Genomic DNA, 21,185 nt, shown 5'->3' with positions numbered 1-21,185 from the left:
TTCCTTATGTTTATATCTTTTTTAAAACTAGAAAGCAAAAATAATTTTATAAACTAATTATAAGCCAAATAACAAAACTATTAAAATTCAAATTAACACCATTAATTGAACATGAAAGATGATCTATACTTGAAGCCAAAACACTCTTTCCTGTATAAAGATGGTTCTTTGAGTCTATCAAGTCTATGCTACTATTTCCTCTGACTCAGTTTTCCTATGATGTTTTATTTGTTCCTTTTTTGATGAGCATGCCACGATATTGGTGTGAATACATGGTTTCTGTGTTCATCCTGTCCCTATTCTTTTCTTATAGAAACTCAAGTGGTTCTATTCTGCACCAGCTTGCTCCATAACACAAACACAAATGTGGGCATGAAATCTTGTGTCAGCATTTGATTGTAAAGTGCTCCCCAAATGATCCAAATGAAACTTACAATAAAATTTTTTAAAACTTTTATTGGGGTATAATTGACATATAACATATTAGTTGGGGCAGCCCGGGTAGCTCAGCAGTCTAGCGCCGCCTTCAGCCCAGGGCCTGATCCTGGAGACCTGGAATCAAGTCTCACGTTGGGCTCCCTGCATGGGGCCTGCTTCTCCCTCTGCCTGTGTCTCTGCCTCTTTCTCTCTATGTGTCTCTCATGAATAAATAAATAAAGTCTTTTTAAAAAAAAATATTAGTTTAGGTGTAATGATTCAGTAGTTGTGTGAAATGGTCACCAAAAAATTCTTTTTATTAAACCTTACAAATGCCAAAAATGTATTGTGAACACTCATATACACACCTGCTAGTATTACCAAATTTTAAGTTTTTCCATAATTTTTTCATATTTTTATTTAAATTTTAAAGTGTTACAGATACATTTGAAGACCTGTACCAATCTCCAACTCCACTAGCCTCCCTTACTCCACAGAATAACCACTAACCTGAATTTTGGTATTATCATTAATTTTCATGTTTTTACTACATATGTAAATAGAGTGTTTTTATTTTATTTTTTTGAGTGTTTTTATTTTTTTAAAGATTTTATTTATTTATGAGAGACAGAGAGAGAGAGACAGGCAGAGACACAGGCAGAGGGAGAAGCAGGCTCCATGCAGGGAGCCTGACATGGGACTCGATCCCGGGTCTCCAGGATCAGGCCCTGGGCCGAAGGCAGGCGTTAAACCGCTGAGCCACTCAGGGATCCCCTAAATAGAGTGTTTTTAAAATTGGATGTACATAACTTACCCTTACTTTAAAACTTCTTGTGACCTAAATATGTATTTTTTTAGATTTATGCATCCTATTATTTGAATATGCCACTTTTTATTCTCTCATTATTTGCCATTTAGAACATTTCCAATTTTCCACTGTTATATGTAATGCTATAATGAATGTTCTCTTAAATGTGACTTTGTGCACTTAAGAAGAGGAGCTTCACTAGAGCAGGGGCTGGTAAACTGGCCCTCAAACCAAATCTGGCCTGCCAACTGTTTTTCTACAACCCACAAGCTACCTGCTCTAAGATTTAGTTTTAATAGTTATATAAATACCTACATAATGTCTTTAATTGTGTCTCTTAGACCATAAAGCCTAACACATTTATTATCTACCCTTTTGGAAAATGTTTGCTGATCCTTCTCCTAGGGTACAACCTAGCCATTGTTGGGTCATAAGTTGTTTTTTTTTTTTTTTAGGATTTTATTTATTTATTCATGAGAGACACAGAGAGAGAGGCAGAGACACAGGCAGAGGGAGAAGCAGGCTCCATGCAGGGAGCCCGACGTGGGACTTGATCCCAGTACTCCAGGATCAGGCCCTGGGCTAAAGGCGGCACTAAACCGCTGAGCCACCCGGGCTGCCCATAAGTTGTTTTTTTTTTAAATCAAATTTACCACATATTGCCAAATACCTCTCCAAAGTGGTTATACAGATTTGCATTCCACCAGCAAAGAATGACATCCTGTTGTTTCACATCCTCACTGATATTCTGTATTTATTTCACAAATTTTTGTATAACACATACAAGGGGCCAACCACCATTCTACCTCACTAACTCAGCCACAATTCAACTCATTTAATATTTTTGGGCTTCTAAGTTAACATTATCAAATCTCTCAACTTTTGCCAATCTGATGAGTATGAAATGGTACCTCACCATTTTAAATTACATTTTCCTGATTACTAACAGTTTTAGTAACTTTCATGCTTTCTTGGCCCGTCAGATCTCTTTTTCTGTGTATTCCCAGTTTGTCATTTTCTCACTAATTATAATTTCTTATAAATTCCTTCCTCTATCCAACAAATATTTATTGAATACCCGTAACATATGCCGGTACTATAAATATAGTAATAGAACAGAACAGATAAAAAGCCCAGCCTCCAAGGAGCTTACATTCTTGTGGAGGAAGACAATTAATGGATAAATAAAATATTTAGTATCATGTTGCCTAATATTATAGAGAAATAAAGTAGGGAGGGAGATAATAAGTGGTCAGCAGGGGCATACTTTTAAATAGAGTGATCAAGGAAAGTCCTGTAAAAGGTGATGTATGAGGAAAAAAAAAACTGAAAAAGGTAAGAGAGTAAGCATACAGATAAAAGAAGAAGGAGAGTTTAGGTATAAGATGCAGCAAGTGCAAAAGCCCTGAGGTCAGCAAGGAGACAAGAGCAACTGGGGCCAAATAAGAAACCACAATTTTAATACATTTTCATGCAGAACTTATGGACTCCTCAAGAATCAACCCAAATTTGAGAAACACTAGTATTTGCAATTCTGTATCATGTATTTTTTCACTTAATAATCTTTTTTTTAAGATTTTATTTACTTGTTCTTGAGAGACAGAGAGAGGCAGAGACATAAGCAGAGGGAGAAGCAGACTCCCCACAAGAAGCCGGATGCGGGACTCGATCCCAGATCCCAGGATCAGGACCTGAGCCAAAGGCAGACAACCACTGAACCGTCCAGACGTCCCTCACTTAACATAATCTTATGATCATTCTCCTAATGGTTTCATTTTAGTTCACTACAGGAAAGAAGGTGGGAAAGATAAAGGAATGCAAAGTAGCCATATTTATCTCTCTTATCACTTCAAAAAGAAAAAATCTTTCCCATTATTAATTTTTTGCCTCAATGCTAAATAGTCTGAATTCTATAGTTTTAACTTTAACCACTTGTGGGAGTTTTATTTTTCTAACACAATGATTTTCATAATTATTCAACTTTGCCTGCTAAGCCAAATCTGTAAAAAATCAAGTATGTAGGACCATAGGACATTCATTAAGCCAATCATGTTACTAGGGAGCTGGTGACACATCAATTAAGCACATAATGTGCTGGCAATCGGAATCACTCCAGACTCACACCCACAACAGCTGTTAGGTCTGTGATACCCCCTAGAGAGTCTCCGAAATTCATCTGGAGGAGCCCCAGATTGAGGAAGCCATTGTTCAGTTTCCTGCTAAATGGCAATAGTGCCATTGGGTATAGAATACTGCCGTGCTTGTGGCACCTTTTTAAAGCAAAAAAGGTGATAATCAGTTTTATAAGCACCATAGCTCATCCTCAAATATATGTGCCTACCTACCTATTTACCTACCATAAGTTTCCAAAACTAGAAGCATAATGCACTATACCAATAAGATACCCTTAATTTCTACCACTTATGAGATGGAGAACATTAGATGTAAAATTCACCTCCTGTGCACAAATTTGGCTTTAAATAGTACCATAGAACTTGTAGACAAAACTGGCTTCAAATAGTTCCATAGAATTTGTACAAGAAAACTGGTTTTAACCAGTACTGCAGAACTGTAAACAGTGTTCTAATAACCCAATATTAACTAATTAGATTTTTCTCCCCTTCCAGATTTCCTTTAAGAAAACACATCTGAGGGCAGCCCGGGTGGCTCAGCGGTTAGCACCGCCTGCAGCCCCGGGCGTGATCCTGTAGATCCAGGATCAAGTCCCACATCAGGCTCCCTGCAGGGAGCCTGCTTCTCCCTCTGCCTGGGTCTCTGCCTCTCTCTCTCTCTGTGTCTTTCATGAATAAATAAATAAAACTAGGGGCAGCCCGGATGGCTCAGTGGTTTAGTGCTGCCTTCAGCCCAGGGTATTACCCTGGAGACCCGGGATCGAGTCCCGCGTCAGGCTTCCTGCATGGAGCCTGTTTCTCCCTCTGTCTTTCATGAATAGATAAATAAAATCTTTAAATAAATAAATAAATAAATGAAACAAAAAAATTTAAAAAAAAAGAAAACACATCTGAGTTAAAGCCTGATCAACAAAGATTCATTCAAAAACAAATTTTAAGGATGCCTAGGTGGCTCAGGTGGTTAAGCATCAGACCCTTGGTTTCAGCTCAGGTCCTGATCTCAAGACTGTGAAACTGAGTGCCACAACACTGTGCTGCATGCAGTCTACTTATCCCACTCCCTCCCCCACTGCCCCTCCCTGCCCCTCTCTCTCTCAAATAAATAAATGAAATCTTTTTTAAAAAAATTATTACAATAGTAATCTATTAAAAAAAACAATTTTAATGTATGATTTCTTAACATATGAAAAGGAAGTGTTGGAAAGCAACCACAGAAAGATCTTCAAATAACAGAACTTTGTATGTTCTTGTTGGCTGAAGGACTACAAAGAACGTAAGTTGAGTAATAATATATGCCATTTGGAGTTCCAAATGAGAGTTTTTAGCACAGTAGTTACTGTACTCTCCTGCCTTGGTGGAATTATCAAAGGCTGCAGGCTATCTATTTAGGTTACTCCAGTTTCTGAATGAGTAACCCTCTCTGCTGTGTTTAGATTATATGCAATATTATTTAACAGATCACAACAGCTCATTTTAAGCACTTTAGATTTCTCATTCCTACTACCTAATTCCACTGTGATTTTCCACTTGCACATGTCATTCTCTAGTTTCTAGAGCAGCTTTAGTTAGAGCCAATGTGTCACTATTTGCCACATCACCATGTCTACCCAACCTCGTCTCACCAGAATCATACCCTCATTTCCACGTGGATGTTCTGTCAGCAACTCTGATTCTTTATATTCTCCTCATTCTAGACCTTTGCTGTTTTTGCCTAACCAGATCTATTTCCCCTTTATTCTTGCTATTTCTGAAGTAGCACAACCCAGTTTTACTCTGGGGAGCCATCCTTCTCCCTCCCCCCCCCCCATTTAATATAGTCTTGGCCAGGCCAATCAGATGTGCTCGCCCCAGAATTTAAGTCTTGAGCCAAAAGTGACAAAGTCTGAAAATGGTCACAGTTCATGATTTCAATGGCAAATGCATGAGAGGGACTGCACGACAGTTCCTGCCATCTAGATCTCTGCTGTTCTCCCGATTCTTGTCTTTTCTGAGTCCTGGTTCTTCAGCTTTTTCTCCTCTCTGCAAGCTACTGCATGCATATCCTTTCAACAATTAAGTTAAACCTCTGATTGCTACCAAAAAACAAAAACAAAAACAAAAACAAAATACTCAAATTATACACTCCTGAAATGCTCTCCTCCTAACTTGCCTATTTTGTTAGTAATACTTCAATCTCCTCTCACCTTGGCAGAAAACTTCAAGTTCATTCTTAGGCTTCCTCTTCCAATCCATTGACAAGATCTCTAGACCCTAACTCTGCAGCCTCCCTTAATAGTTCTTCCTTTCTAGACCTACAATCACCTCTTCAGTTCAGACCCACATTTCATCTGACTTAGAGACACAGGACAGTGGAAAGATCAGGGGTTTCAGATTCTCCCAGACCCAGGCTAAAAATCTGGCTAGTTACACTGCCTTGGACAAGCTGATTAACTTCTCTGAGCCTTTATTTTTTCATTTGTAAATAATGCCTATCTCATAAGGTTACTGTAGGGCAGCCCGGGTGGCTCAGCGGTTTAGCGCCGCCTTTAGCCCAGGGTGTGATCCTGGAGACCCAGGATGGAGTCCCATGTCGGGCTCCCTGTATGGAGCCTGCTTCTCCCTCTGCCTGTGTCTCTCCTCTCTCTCTCTGTGTGTCTCTCATGAATAAATAAATAAAATCTTAAAAAAGAAAAAGAAAATACTCTGCTGTCATAAGGTTATTATAAATATTAAGATCATATGGATAAAGTTCCTTATATAGTTTATGGCTTATAGTTGGCACTCAATTCAGTTACTGTTGCTATCATCAATTTCATCAGCTTCTAATTGGTCCCTACTTCCATATTCCAATACTTCTGATACGGTAATGCCAGGTTAATATTTATAGATAGATAGATAGTTTTAATTCATGTAACTTCTTTAATCTGATAAGTTTTGAAAACTCCCCTTTATCAATGAGCAAAATGGGTTAAGGGGAGCAGGAGATACAGGCTTCCAGTTATGAAATGATAAGTCGTGAGAATAAAGACACAGCATAAGGAATATGGTCAATGGTATTGTAATAGCACTGCATGGTGACAGTTGGTAGCTACACTTGTGGTGAATGTAGCATAACATATAGACTTATTGAATCACTGTGTTGTACACCTGAAACTAATGTAACATTGTGTGTGGACTATACTCAAATTTTTTAAAAAATATCTTTTCTCTGACAAATTAAATTCAGGCCCTAATTGTGTATCAGTCAAGCTCCTCCATGATGCATCTACTATTCACAACTCAATCTGTACTCAGGAAAAAGAGAACCACTGACTCTTCCACGAACACACTCTGCCCTCTCCCTTACATTTCTTCCTTGCTCTTTTATCTCTGTATTCTTGTCCTTGTTAAATTTCTATGTTAGATCTTAGACAAGTAAATGAGTATAAAACACTTAAAATAGTGCGGGGCACATTTTAATGTGCTCCTTGGTAAATGTTACCTACTTTTATGCCATTCAATGCCTATGAAATGTAATGTGTGAGGGCAGAAAGGGAAGGATGAAATATCTGTTAAGTAAGAATGGAAATCCTATTCCTAATGGGTTCTGGGACTATAAAGATAAATAAGACATAACCATTGTCCTCAAGGTTCACAGTTTAGAGAGGAAGCAGATAAATGAATGAGAATGCTATATAAAAACTATATACAAAGGCATTTTTAAAGTCTTCTACAGAGCCTGGCAAATGTATCACACACAATAACTGTAATACATAATTTAAGCTGTTGTGAGTAAACATCCTACATATTCTTCAGAGTCCATTTCAAATCCATCTTCAGGCATGAAGATCCTTTTCCCATCTTCCCAAACATGCAGCTCTCCCCCCCAAGTATGTTATACCTATCTTAGAATGCTTATTGCTGTTTGTACGCTTGCTTTACTCACATTACTGAGCTGTAAGTCTCCAGGCAAGAATTGCATATTGCTTTATATACCCCTGTGTATATAGCATCATGTCCTACACATAATAGGTGCTCAATAAATACTGTTAAATTGGATGGCATTACCTTCAAAGGACTGCTTGATTATTTTACTACATTTGACTTTTGCCATGGTGGACATTAATTGTAAAAAGACAATTGTCTTTTCTATAGCTTACCCATTCAGTTGTTCATTTCTCTGAATGGACTCTTAATACTGGACTATATCTATCATAACATAAGTTAAAAGTATTAAAATATATCAGTTTCCACCTTTCTACATTCTTTTAAATCAATACTGTATTGAATGATAACTAACTCTGTTCAGAAAGTGACACTACTTTGTTTGAATGACTTTTTAAAGTTTATTAGTATTTATGGATTATGTTGTATGAATCACTCAAGCCTTAAAAAGTTATACTACCTGACATCTGAAACTAATAAAACAGTGTATTTAATTATACTTCAATTTAAAAAAATGAGTTATGCTACATGGATTTACTTGCTGTTTTTTTTCTTTGTTTCTAAATAACTAACACTATTTTTCATTTACTTTATGCAGGTAAATGTGAATGTAAAGAACAGGTATTAGGAAACTCCAAAGCATTCTGTGGAATGAAATATTCATATGGTAAGTTCAAAATCCTTGAATGCTTCTAAGAATCTATTCAAACCAAGTATAAGGAATTTTTGAGGAAATGGGAGGCTTAGTCTATGACATTCTTTTTTTTTTTTTTGAAGATTTTATTTATTTATTCATGAGAGAGAGAGAGAGAGGCAGAGACACAGGCAGAGGGAGAAGCAGACTCTATGCAGGGAGCCTGATGTGGGATTTGATCCCAGGTCTCCAGGATCAGGCCCTGGGCGGAAGGCGGTGCTAAACCGCTGAGCCACCCAGGCTGCCCTATGACATTCTTAATATATCAAAGCATTGGTCTTCTATAATAATTCCTAATAAAGATGGCACTGAATGTCCTGGCCAGGGCAGGAGACTGGCTGAGCAAAAGCAAGGCCATCCTACTATAAGGAAAAGAGGCAAATAACAAAAAGAAAAAAAAAAACATGACATAATCCTTTCTTATGGATGCTTCTTGTCTTAGTAATCTAAAAAGGAAGTCTCTAGTCACTAAAATGATCCCTGTGCCAGTTTCCTGTAATAATACCAGTTTCGAGTAATAATCTGTGCCAGTTAACATGTAATAATACTAAGCAGAAATCATTTTAAACACTATTTCACAGTGCTTAAGAGCTTGAGCTTTGGATTCAGACCTACATGGGTTTGATTTCTGGTCAAATGCATGGGTAACTTAACCTCTCCAGACTTCATCTGTAAAATAAGGATGATATTGTAAAATGATATTTTAGAAAAGCACACAGCACATTACCTAGCACATACTATATGCTCAGTAACTGGTAGAGAGGAGGAGGAGGATATATATTTGGGGAGCACTTAGAATAGCTATCCATCCAAGTCTCTTCCCTGCCCTCTCTGATATTCTAGACTCCTGTTCCTTTCAAATACCAGGAAAATATAAACAAAGGAAAATGTCACTGCCCTAAGTAAAGACATTACTATCTTCAAATTCTAAATGGCTTTATATTTACTATTAAAGCAAATTAGATGCCTTATCTTGCCAAGACATTCTTGACTAGTATCTAAGGCTTTTTATTGTTCTATAATTCATACTGACCAAAATATGCATTACAACGAAGAGAAAATTTTAAGTCCTGATTTCTGAAACCAGTGTTTCGGTTCTTGATAACACTGTATTTAATCTCATAAACTATCTTAAAAAGTAAATGTTAAAAAACTTATAAATCTTATCTAAAATTACATACATATTTCCGTCCTTTTACCTGACAATTTGGCTAAATAATAGAAGAAAACTTTTCAAATGTATAGTGCTCAATAAAGAAAAGTACTTCAGAGAAAAATGGTATTTACTATCAAAAACAAAAAATTTAGTCCAAAGATAGCCAGTTTAGTGGAAATAACAACTGGTTGTCAATATTACATATATTTGGTAGCTCTCTAAATTTACAAACTACTTCACTGGCATCTTTTAATACAACTGTATTATTTTCTGCTTAAGAAAACTCGAATGCTCTTAATGATGTAATGAAATACCTTGTTTTTATTAGGTGTAATACACCTACAGACTTGGAAAAAGGTTTCCACTCCCCCACTCTCTATTAATGGGAGGGGGATGTGATTGATTTGTTTTTTCCTTTAGCAAATATTTATTAAGCTCTAATAGTGAATAGATGAGGTTCCTGTTCTCTTTGAGCATACAGTCTAATAGAAAAATAATAGTGAACATTTGTTGAACATTAGCTATGAGCAAGGCACTATGCTATGCACCCTTCCTGCATTTATCTTATTGGGATTCCAGCCCAAACTCTACCTCTAACTTACTGGTCATGCAAATTTGGAAAGTTCGTTTAACTTCTTAAAACTTGTTTCCTCAAACTTAAAACAAGATGAACTCTTAAGACCCATTAAAAGTCTAAGATTTGGTGATTCTATAAAGACTGCTGACAATCATATTCTCAGAAATTGGGACCAGCCAATATAGGGTTCCCTCATTATACAGAATTTTCCATCAAGATATAGATGACCACATGAGAACTCTTTGAGTAATATAGAACACTACTTCCAGTGTTCCTTATTTGTTGTTGTTGTTGTTTTCCTTTTTTTTTTCCCAGTGTTCTTTGGGTCTACTTTCTTCCCCACCCTGTTTCATAGATGGAAGAGCATAGCATAATAGAATCATGAGTTATAGAGAACACTGAAGCTCTGCCATCATTTGGAAGGACAGCCATCCTAACCCCAGTCAACTTTCATTTTACAACCAGGGAAGATTAAATAATCAATACTTAAATATTTAATCTCTTTAGAATGTATGAAATGTATTCTGGCAGTAACATTTGGTTTGTTCTTTGTCCTAATTTTATAAACAGTGAGCCACAGAGTAAAATATAGTCAGAATCTAAATAAAAACCAGTATAACAATTCTACTGCCTATACATCTTCTTTCTGTTTGGATTTGATAGCTAAATGTATTTAAGATTATGTTTGCAGGGCAGCCCAGGTGGCTCAGTGGTTTGGTGCCACTTTTAGCCCAGAGCCTGATCCTGGAAACCGGGGATCAAGTCCCACGTCGGGCTCCTGTGGAGACTGCTTCTTCCTTTGCCTGTTCTCTCTGCCTCTCTCTCTCTCTCTGTGTGTGTCTCTCACGAATAAATGAATAAAATCTTTAAAAAAAAAAAAAGATTATGTTTGCAGTAGGCAAATGGCTGATATTCTTTTAGCTTAATGATATGGGAAACAGTGGTTGAAAATGTCTAAGAAGGAAGAGTATAGTTAATATAGGTAAATAAGGTGAAACCAATGCAAAAGTTAGTGAGCCTAATGATTTTTTTGAGTTTTTTTAAATTCCAGTATAGTTAACATACAGTTTTATATTAGTTTCAGGTGTAATATACAGTGATTCAATAATTCTAGATATTACTCAGTGCTCATCAAGTACCTAATGATTTTTAAAGCAAATTTCCACATTTCCATCATTAATTAACTTTTCCATTATACTCTGAAATACATATTTAAGTTATTCCAAATCCAAAAGGTACTATGAAATTCTATGCATTTTGACTTTTGGAATTGTGCTGTTACAGTACTAAAAATAAAGATTTTATCAGCTCACGACAAAGGATCCCATGCTGAGGTCAATGTGAAGATAAAAAAAGTCTTAAAATCTACCAAATTGAAAATTTTACGAGGAAAAAGAACATTGTATCCAGAATCATGGACTAACAGAGGCTGCACTTGTCCAATCCTCAATCCTGGTAAGCTTTATTAGACTTGTCTAGCTTAATAACTACTTTGTCTATGCTGATTTGCTCCTTGTATTAACATTCTCAAACCACAACTGAAACAAACTCACCGAGATGAGCACTGGGTGTTATTCTGTATGTTGGTAAATTGAACACCAATAAAAAATAAATTTATTATTAAAAAAAAAAGAAACAAACTCACCAAGAGTATCTCTTCTTTTCACCATCTGAATTCTGGGAAAAATCCAAATAGAATTCTTTGAGCTGACATCAAAAAATTATTTCTCTTCCACACATTTTATAAAAGTAAAATATTTTTAAATCCAGCAATATAATATTTTCTGTTCTAAAAGAGAAGTCTCAGCTTGGTTCCAGGTGCCAGTAGTATAGAAAACACTTTCATAAATTTAGTTGCCACTAACAATTCATCTGAAAGCTAGGTCCTAGTGCAGTGCCCTGGGTAGGATTTACAATCCCAAAGGAAATTCAAATGCAAAATTCCATCTGTACAAATAATATTGAATTTATTTTTACAATTGCATGAGAAGCATCTGTGTCTCCTGGATAGAAAACAGCTCTAATTCTCATCATTTTGTTTTTCATTAAATGATCATTCTGGTTTCAAATTAGAAACAGCAGAAATTAAAAACAGCAGGAATTAAGGGAAATTTGCATCTTAAAATGTAATTACCATGGTAGAACCAAGCAAGTAAGCGTGGGATTCTTACCTTTACACTCTATAAGTGCACTTTCATACTGTGTCATAGGCTCCTTATTTCTCTGTCTCCATTAAATTTGAGAATGGGTTTTAGATTTTTGATCATAGCATTTCTAGTACCTACCATTAAATAATAACATGATATCCAGATTAAGTTCTATTAAGACAAGTATCTTTTTAAAAATCTTCTGTATTTCTCACTTTGTGTAGTTACCATCTGTGTCTTTATGGCACTGCTAAAACAGGTGCATAATTTATGTTCTGGATCTAATTCCTTTCAAATAAAAGCCCAGGAAACCCCAGTTATGTTCCATAAGAAGTCACTGTAGTATCTGATTAATAACTGAGAGAAATAGATAACTGAGTGACAGAGAAAAAGAGAAACTATCAATGAAATATTCCCCCCAACCTAAACAACCTAAAATATAATATAAAACTCTTGACTTTTTGTCTGTTGACTAATCTCTTCCATCCTTTTATACCCCTTTAGTATTTTACATAAATTCATTTAAATTTTCATAAGGAAAAGGAAACAAAGACATTTTCAATAATAAACAAATATGTTTCCAAAGAACAAATGAAGTAATCAGAATCTGAGATTTTGAATACAGGAAATGAAGAGTCATTAATTTAGGTTCTATTTCCCAGTAATCTGTGTGTAGAGGCTCTTCCTGCAAGCACTTTCTACTATCTTGGCAAAAGAATAAATAATCTGTCCAGTTTTTTAGTAAAACATTAAAAAGAAAAAGCTTTGAGCATCTGAGCCACCCTCCAGGAAGTGAACTATACTTCCTCATCAGGTTTCTGCCAGAGTCAAAGAATCAACTGAGTTCATCACAATTGAAAACATAAGTGCAATTATTCAAAGAATTCTTAAAAACATGTTTACTTGCTTTGAAGAAAAGACTGGAACCTGCCAAAGCAAAACCAGACACTCTTTCATTTCACTTTGTTTTTCCATTTTTTACAAGTTCAGTAACTAAGGCCAAAGAAAGCTGATAAGAAAATTCGGAAACCTGAAACGCCAACTAGCTTCCTCTGCTACTTTTTTTGAAAAGGAACAATCTAATTGGCAACCCTGCAAATTCATTCATTCCTACATTCATATATACACTTACTCATTCATCAATAATTTGGGATATCAACACTAGCAATAAAGTATGTTTTTTATGAGAACAAAATAAACTTTGTGCCCTCAAACGTATCAAAGTAGATGTCAAAAGCATAAAAATAGGAAAGTAAAAAGTAAATGCTAGTAAGTGATACAACAGATAACATTGTTTTCTATGCTAATTTTTTACATGATGCTGCTCCATAATTTGTGGATTTATTCAGTATCATTTTTATTAGTTTAATGTATATTCATACTTTAATGGAAAACTCCTATAGTATTTCCTCTCTTTATAGTTTCAAAGTAAATTCATTTAAAATACTAGACTTAGTGGAGCACACGGGTGGCTCAGTGGTTGAGCATCTGCCTTTGGCTAAGGTCCTGATCTTGGGGTCCTGGGATCAAGTCCTGCATCAGGCTCCCTATGGGGAGCTCGCTTCTCCCTCTACCTATGTCTTTGCCTCTCTGAGTCTCTCATGAATAAATATATAAAATCTTTAAATAAAATAAAATCCTAGATTTAGCAATGAAGTTTCCTAAAAATTATTTATTGTATTTTTACACAAGGATTTTATTACTTAAAGTATGATACAAACAATATCAAGACCATTATATTTTAATTAGCCCATTAATTAAATACTGGGATTCTTTTCATACAGATGCCAAGGTTACTCTTTAAATAATGTAAATACCTTATAATCCATCTTAACATTTGTGCTTTCCAGTGCTTAAAATCTCTACCATTATTTTCCCTTTATTTTCTCTCTCTCTCATTTTTTTTTTATGAAAACACCATCATAGATATTTTTAAGTTTAGGGCTGATTTCTTTTAATAATATTTTAAATAACCCTCTCCTTATAGAATGTATACATGTGTACATTATAAAAATTTAGAGGAAAAGTTAAAGTTTCACATTTCTTACCTCCAGAGATCCTCTCTGTTAACAGCTTAGTGCAAATCCTGCAAGGTCTTTGTGTGTACATATATTGTATTTTTTCACCAAAATAAAATCATAGTATGCTCCATTCTACAACCTACTTTATTCAGTTAGTGATCATTGCCTTCAATTATAGTTTCTTTTCACACGTTCTAATACTCAGACGATATTCCAATTTCCTAACTAGCCCAAAACTGTCCTTTAGAACTGGTTTGTCCTTGTCAGTGTTTAATCCAGGATAACACATTGTATCTGGTTTTAAAGTCTCTCAAGTATCTTTTATTCAAGCACAGTTCCTTTTTTAATTGTTGTTGAAGAAATTATTAGTATTGAAGAATCCAGGCCAAATGTCCTGTAGATTATCTTACCTTCTACAGTTGTCTTATTGGTTCCTGTGGTGTCATTTAGCTTGTCCCTCTACCTCCTATGTTTCTTGTAATCTCTAAAGAAAAGCTTGATAGATCCAAGACAAACATTTTGACTAGAATCCATTAGAGATATTGCTGGGTATGGACTTCATGTTAAATCCTATCAGAACACACATAGGACCTGGATAACCCACCATCGGAGTTGCTAAACTTGACCGTTGGTTAGATGATAACAGTCTGATCTCTCCATTGGGCAGTTTTGTTTTCCCTTTAGAGATTAGAAAGTAATAAGTGTGGTATAACTTCATCATGATACAAATATTCAGTTTCCCACTAACCATTGACTTAATGATGTTACCACCAACTAGCAATCCTTCCTGAATCAATAATTTCATTGGAGCTTGAGAAAAGATGTTTTTCTGATTCCCTTCATTTACTAGTTGACATTCTTCTGTAAAGGGATTTTCTCTTTCAAGCTGGGCTATAGGTTACTGTTAACCTATAGCTGCTATTCACAGTTCCTATTGTAAAGACAGGATAAGTGCTAAATTCTTTCCCTATAACTCCCAAAGTACTCATTTTTCAAAGTAAGTAAGGTTTTAACAGCTACCTCAAAAGATGATAAATTAGTTTTTCTCTGAATTTCTTTTTTTGAGTATCATTTTGAAATTACAGATTTTTGTTGATTCAGTATGTTTCAATAGATAGCAATTATTATGTTCCTTGTTGCTCAAATTATCACAACTTTAACAAGTTGTAGCCTTTTCTTCCTAGCTCCCATGTCCTTTTACAGTGATCCCCATTAGTCTTTGAGAGCTTCCATGCTTTTTAGCACAATAAGATATCCCATGCTACTCTGTATTTTCCTGCCCTGAACCTGTAATAGCATTTCTGCAAGAAGCCTTGTTTTGTTTTTAGTGAGATCTGTTTAATTTGAGACCACAGTATGTCCATTATAGGTGTTCATTGCTACTGGGAGGCCTTCTAAAAAAATACATATATATATATATGTTTTATTTTATATATTTTATTAATATATATTAATTTTTATATTTACATACAAAGCCATGAGTTTAAATTGGTATTTTCAGTTTAATATTAACATCTAGTATTGTCTCTTAAGTTTTAAAGTATATGTCTCTTTATCTTGGAAAGTTTTCTTTTATAAATGTAATTACTTATTTGCTCTGTCCTATAATGTTAAAGAAAATTGTTTCAAAACACCAATATTGATATTTTTAATAATAAATTTATTTTTTATTGGTGTTCAATTTGCCAACATACAGAATAACACTCAGTGCTCATCCCATCAAGTGCCCCCCTCAGTGCCCATCACCCATTCACCTCCACACCCCTGCCCTCCTCCCCTTCCACCACCCCTAGTTCGTTTCCCATTATGCTGAGTGAAATAAGTCAATCGGAGAAGGACAAACATTATATGGCCTCATTCATTTGGAGACAGAACATGAAGACCAATATTGATATTATTACAAACATCTACTGAAGGAGATTAACATACTTCATTTTTTTGTTGTTGTCTAGATAATGAGATTGTATTTTCATTTTTCTGTACATTAGCCAAAAATTTTTATTTGAAGCCCAAATAATTTTGAATTACAAATATCTGGTGAAGTCTCATCTTTTTCTTTAAATATGACAAACAAATGTCTATATTCCAAAAATACATGGACTTTCTATAGGAAATATGTATTACTTTATATAAGTCATAAGTCTCTTCCAATATGTTTTCCCAAATAGTTGTTTCACTTTTATGAAATCCTCCTTAATATACACTACCATACATAGTGAGACTCCAAAAAATACTAATTTATGGCAGTATGCTAAGTACCCACAGAATCCTCACTTCTTTATCATGGAGGGTAGTACAGTATAAAGTAAAAGTTCTACAGCCAGACAGACCTGAGCTTAAATCCAAGTGCTGCTATTCACTGGGAGACACTAAACAAGCTTTGTAATCTTGCAAGGCCTTAGTTTCCTTATTTGTAAAACCAGAAGAAAAAAAAAACCTACTTCCTAGGGTTATTTTCAAGATTAAATGAAATAATACACACAAACCATTTAACATAGAGTAAATGCTTAATCAGTGCCAGCTGTCATTGCCTGTGACTCCCTATTTCAACTATGAATATATAAAACCATGAACTGTGCATATGAAACCACTGAGGTCACATCTACTCCCTTCAACAAATTATGATACTGTGTAGCCCCTAACTTTGTTCTCTTTTAGGTTTGGAATACCTTGTGGCAGGACATGAAGATGTAAGAACAGGCAAACTAGTCGTGAATATGAAAAGTTTTGTCCAGCACTGGAAACCATCCCTTGGAAGAAAAGTCATGGATATTTTAAAAAGAGAGTGCAAGTAGCAATATAGGTATATAGCACATAATGGCACTTCTCTATGTATGAAACACAAACTTAATGGAAAGGAGACCTCAAAAATGAAACTGAAATTTTTTAAGTGCCAAAATATACAGAAATATTCCAATTCAGGGGCCTTGTCTAATCCGTCTTTTGGGGGGCCATGTTTAAATACAGTTTGTGTCATAAAGACAAATGAGAAATCCTATGCTGATACCTACTTTCTATGGGACTGATTCTGTAATTCATAACTATTAAGAGTATTTTTAATAGCAGTATGATATTTAGCAGTAATCCATTAAGAGCAGTACATCTAACTCCTTCCAGCTTCAGATATGTTACTTATATTTGTGCTACTTAAAGTAATTAAGGAGATTTTAAGGACTCCCCAACCCAACTATCAAAAAAGGTTTCTCTTAAAAAAGAGCCTTCCTTTGTGTGATGTGTGTGAACTTTGGTCTGTGGGGTGTTAAATGGAACCTCTCCACATGTATATAGTATTTCCTTGTATAAAGCACTTTACTACCTACCACTTGTGTTGTGAAAGTTTGAAGACTGTTGTTGGCGGAAAGAAAAATAAAGGGCGTGTATAAACACCTACTGAAACAGAAGCACTGCCACTATGTGTGGACAAAAAGAAGTTGTATGGTTTTAGCTCTGAACATTTGGAAAAAACCTAAAAGGAGAACATGTTTGCATATGAAGTCTCAGCTTCAGGGTAGAAGTTAGATTCCACAGATACCAGCCATGATGAAAATATTTTTTAAAAACTAAACAAGATGAGACTTTAATTTAAGAAGAAGAAATCATAAGTGTAGAAATGCTTGAAGAGGAAATGGACTTTAAATTTTTAAAAGCTCATTTATTTGCAAAGCACTTGTATACACTGCAAAAATTATTGTAGACACGGAATTTATTTTTGTGTTTAGTATTTAAACCTGAATGAAACAGTTTCTTCCTTATCTTTATTAACAGTATATGGCCATTATATTTACTCATTTTTTTGACACAATGTATGTGATAGTTCACCAAACTACAGTTTCCATTATTATTCATCTTCTGTACCCATGCATAAACACAATACATACAGTTTCTTCCGTACTTGAATATACAAAACATAAACCACAGTGCCATAAAATTAACTTCACATACAGAACATAGTTTTTTTCCTGAGGTCCTGTGGACTTGCAATATATATATATGTTAATTTTTATATTTCATATATGTAATAAAGGAATATGATTTCCCGATTTTTGTCTCATTTCCTGATCAACTTTTTTAATGATGCTAAAGATTACTTTATCTTAATGAGGGAACTCAAAACTAATTCCCTAGGAAAATCAAAGAAGGGCCTGGTACTTATACTCTTTTACTCTGAGGTATGGCGATAGAGTGGAAGCTAATTGAGATGGGTTTAGTTACTATAGTCTTTGTACATGAACTTTTATCAGATGCATTTTTATACTACATTTACTTTTTAAAAAGCAATGGAAGCTCATTGTTGAAAATACAGAAAACTGGGTGCCTGGATGGCACAGTTGGTTAGGCACCTGACTCTTGGTTTTGGCCATGTCATGATCTCAGGGTCATGAGATCAAGCCCCATGGTGGGCTCCATGCTTAGAATGGAGTCTACTTGAGATTATCTCTCTTTCTCCTTCTGCCCCTCTTGCTCATGCTCACTCTCTCTAAAGTAAATAAATAAATCTTTAAAAAAAAAAAAGGAAACCAAAAAACCATATCAGAAAAAAAAAAGAACCCTACATTTAAACCATCCTGCAATGACAGCTGTTAGCATTTTAGTATCTAGGCTGCTAGCCTGCTTTCTACACATGTACATACCTTTTATAGAATTTGAATTATACTATACATATTCTCATGAAATCTGCTTTTTTTTTTTTTTTTTTTGAAATCTGCTTTTATTACCTGTGGCATGTCTTATCTTTTCCTATCTTATCCTGGTAAGTGGAATGCCATCTAGTGGGGCATCATTTACAAACAATTATCAAACATGTCAGCAAGTATATCACATCAAGAAAAATATTTTAAATACATCCAATATAGAATTTTGCTTAAGTTTCAGAATTGCCAAGGAGTCTTGGCTGGCAATACATTTCAGTTTATTTAAATAATTGATTACCCATTAAGAAGAATACAAATAATGTCTATTTTTTAAGAGTACAAAAATGTACATAATATATTAAGATTAAAAAAAAAATTGCACGGTCTTCTTGCAAGGAGCCTGCTTTTCCCTTTGCCTGTGTCTCTGCCTGTCTCTATGTCTCTCATGAATAAATAAATAAAATATTTTTTAAAAAAGGGACTCCTGGGTGGCTCAGCGGTTGTGTCTGCCTTCAGCTCAGGGCATGATCCCAGGGTCCAGGATCGAGTCCCTCATCAGGCTCCCTGCATGGAGCCTGCTTCTCCCTCTACCTGTGTCTCTGCCTCTCTCTGTGTGTCTCTCAAGAATAAATAAATAAAATCTTTTTTAAAAATAGCAGAATACATATAGTCATAGCATCCACCCTAAAACACATTTATAATATATACAGTGTTCTAAAAGGCCTGAAAGATAAATAGATTATAGCAGTATTTACCCCTGTAAGGGAAAGAAGAGAGATTTTCACTTTTTATTTTGCATATATCTATAGTGCTTGACATTCTTTTATTGATCATGTACTACTTCTGTAATTTATTTTTTTAACAATTCAAAAATGTAATCAATTGTTTGTAAGGTTTGTTCAAGCAAAGTTATAATTAAAAGTTTAATTTTAACTAGTTTGTCAAATTATTGAGCCCCTTTATGTCTTCTCATTCCTTTTTAACTAGAATCTTTTTCCTTAGGTGCTCTTTCAAAACTTTTTTCTGGTAACATTGAAAAAAAAATCATTGTTATAACTGTTTCTTAGTATCTTCGTTCTTGGGGCACCTGGGTGGCTAGGTGGTTGAGTGTCTGCCTTTGGTTCAGGTTGTGATCCCAGGGTCCTGAGATCAAGTCCTGCATCAGGCTCCCCGGTAGGGAGCCTGCTTCTCCCTCTGCCTATGTCTCTGCCTCTCATGAATAAATAAAATCTTTAAATATATATATATATATCTTCATTCTTAAATCCCCTGCAGCTCTCAACTGCAGTTTTAATTCCTTATGAGCATCATTTGGCTTCCAAAATAGAAAAAAAAAAAAAAAAAAAGAAAGAAATGCTATGTTCCCCACCTGTTAAAGTGTCAGCAAGCTACTCATGGCTCCATTCCCATTCCATCATTCCATCATTCTGCCATAGTTCCTATCTATACTTTCTCTTCCTTGGCAGCTTTCAAAATAATCATCACAGGACCAAGGCAACAGAGTCATATAAAACTTCCTTCTGTGGCTTTACCTTTTTCAAGAACTACTAGGGAAGTCTCTGCCCCATGAGCATTACTCCCTGTACCACTGGGCTTTATTAGTCAGACGATTAGTCCACATACCTATCTGTATGATTTGCCTGAGGTCAAATCAGTCTATGCCCTCTCATTACATCACTTTCCCCATAGGGGACGTTACTAATATTTAGAATGTGATGCAATGGAAATTCTCAATAATAGGATAATCTTTTAATAGTGTCCACCAAATGAAGTCAAATCTGTGGGGATGTGACCATGAGTCCAAAAAGCAGTGTCCTTCTGGCTACGTTAAACAGAGAGCTAGGCTTGTTATGGGTAAACATAGTTCTTTGGGATACTTTGGGTTCTTGCAGAACAAATCCTTTGCTAAAGGATCAGAGACTTATCAACTCTGAAGGGTGGGAAAATTGGAAAGAATTTTCAAGTATTTGAAAATTCCTTGTGCAGGCTGTCCTGTAGCCACTCCCCTGGAATGCCTGAGAACAAGGAGCATGAGTACCGCCTGGGTATTGAGGAGTTTTGTCAGAGGCCCCAGGATTGAACTGCTTTTGTGTTCATTGTTTCAGTGATAAGCAGTCCCTTAACCTAACTTTATCAAAGAGCCAAAGTTACTCATGACTTATTTCCCACAGTTTGGAAGGAAAATATGAACAACTTCAATTTTGCAAAGGAGATTGATATGATAAAAATGGAATAGAAGTAAAGGGGTGTGTCTTGCATGACTGATGTTATTTTCAGTCTCTCAGAGAATGATTTGTCTGAAAATACTTTTTGAAATATGATGCCCTTTTCTTTGCTTTCTTACACTTTTGCCAAAGGGATTTAAAAATTCCTCTACTTACCATTACTGGTTATGTACGAGACCTACAATATTTTAAGTGACAAATTCCCAGATTTACTATCAGTTCACATATGCTGAATATCAACAACAACAACAACAACAACAACAAAGCAGAATGTTAATCACGAGAAAGAAAGATGCACTGGGCCAAATAGATATTTCCAGAATTGAGATGTGCATGCTGTAAAGGGAGAGTTTTAGTACATGCTGAATATACATCTCTGTTTTCATAATATGTAGTTACAGGTGAATTAGCAATGAATTAATTTATAAATCCAGAAATATCTGAGATTTACTAGAAATCATAGTGCACTTCACT

At 35.2% G+C, this 21,185-nt stretch overlaps 1 protein-coding gene across 2 annotated transcripts in view; it reads left to right on the top strand.

The window, feature by feature from the left end:
* Positions 1-17,895, top strand: part of NTN4 (netrin 4) — a 122,869-nt gene extending 104,974 nt beyond the window's left edge. For both annotated transcript variants that reach the window (XM_038558695.1, XM_038558694.1), the window contains exons 8-10: positions 7,859-7,927; positions 10,972-11,142; positions 16,514-17,895. In XM_038558695.1, coding sequence (XP_038414623.1) covers positions 7,859-7,927; positions 10,972-11,142; positions 16,514-16,650 — 377 coding nt within the window. In that variant the 3' untranslated portion in view covers positions 16,651-17,895. The remainder of the gene's footprint in view (positions 1-7,858; positions 7,928-10,971; positions 11,143-16,513) is intronic.
* The last annotated feature ends 3,290 nt before the right edge of the window (positions 17,896-21,185 follow it).

This window comes from Canis lupus, chromosome 15, assembly GCF_011100685.1.
Source record: "Canis lupus familiaris isolate Mischka breed German Shepherd chromosome 15, alternate assembly UU_Cfam_GSD_1.0, whole genome shotgun sequence".
NCBI lineage: Eukaryota > Metazoa > Chordata > Mammalia > Carnivora > Canidae > Canis > Canis lupus.
Note: the sequence above shows the minus strand (reverse complement) of the source record. Positions and strands in the feature narration are given on the sequence as shown.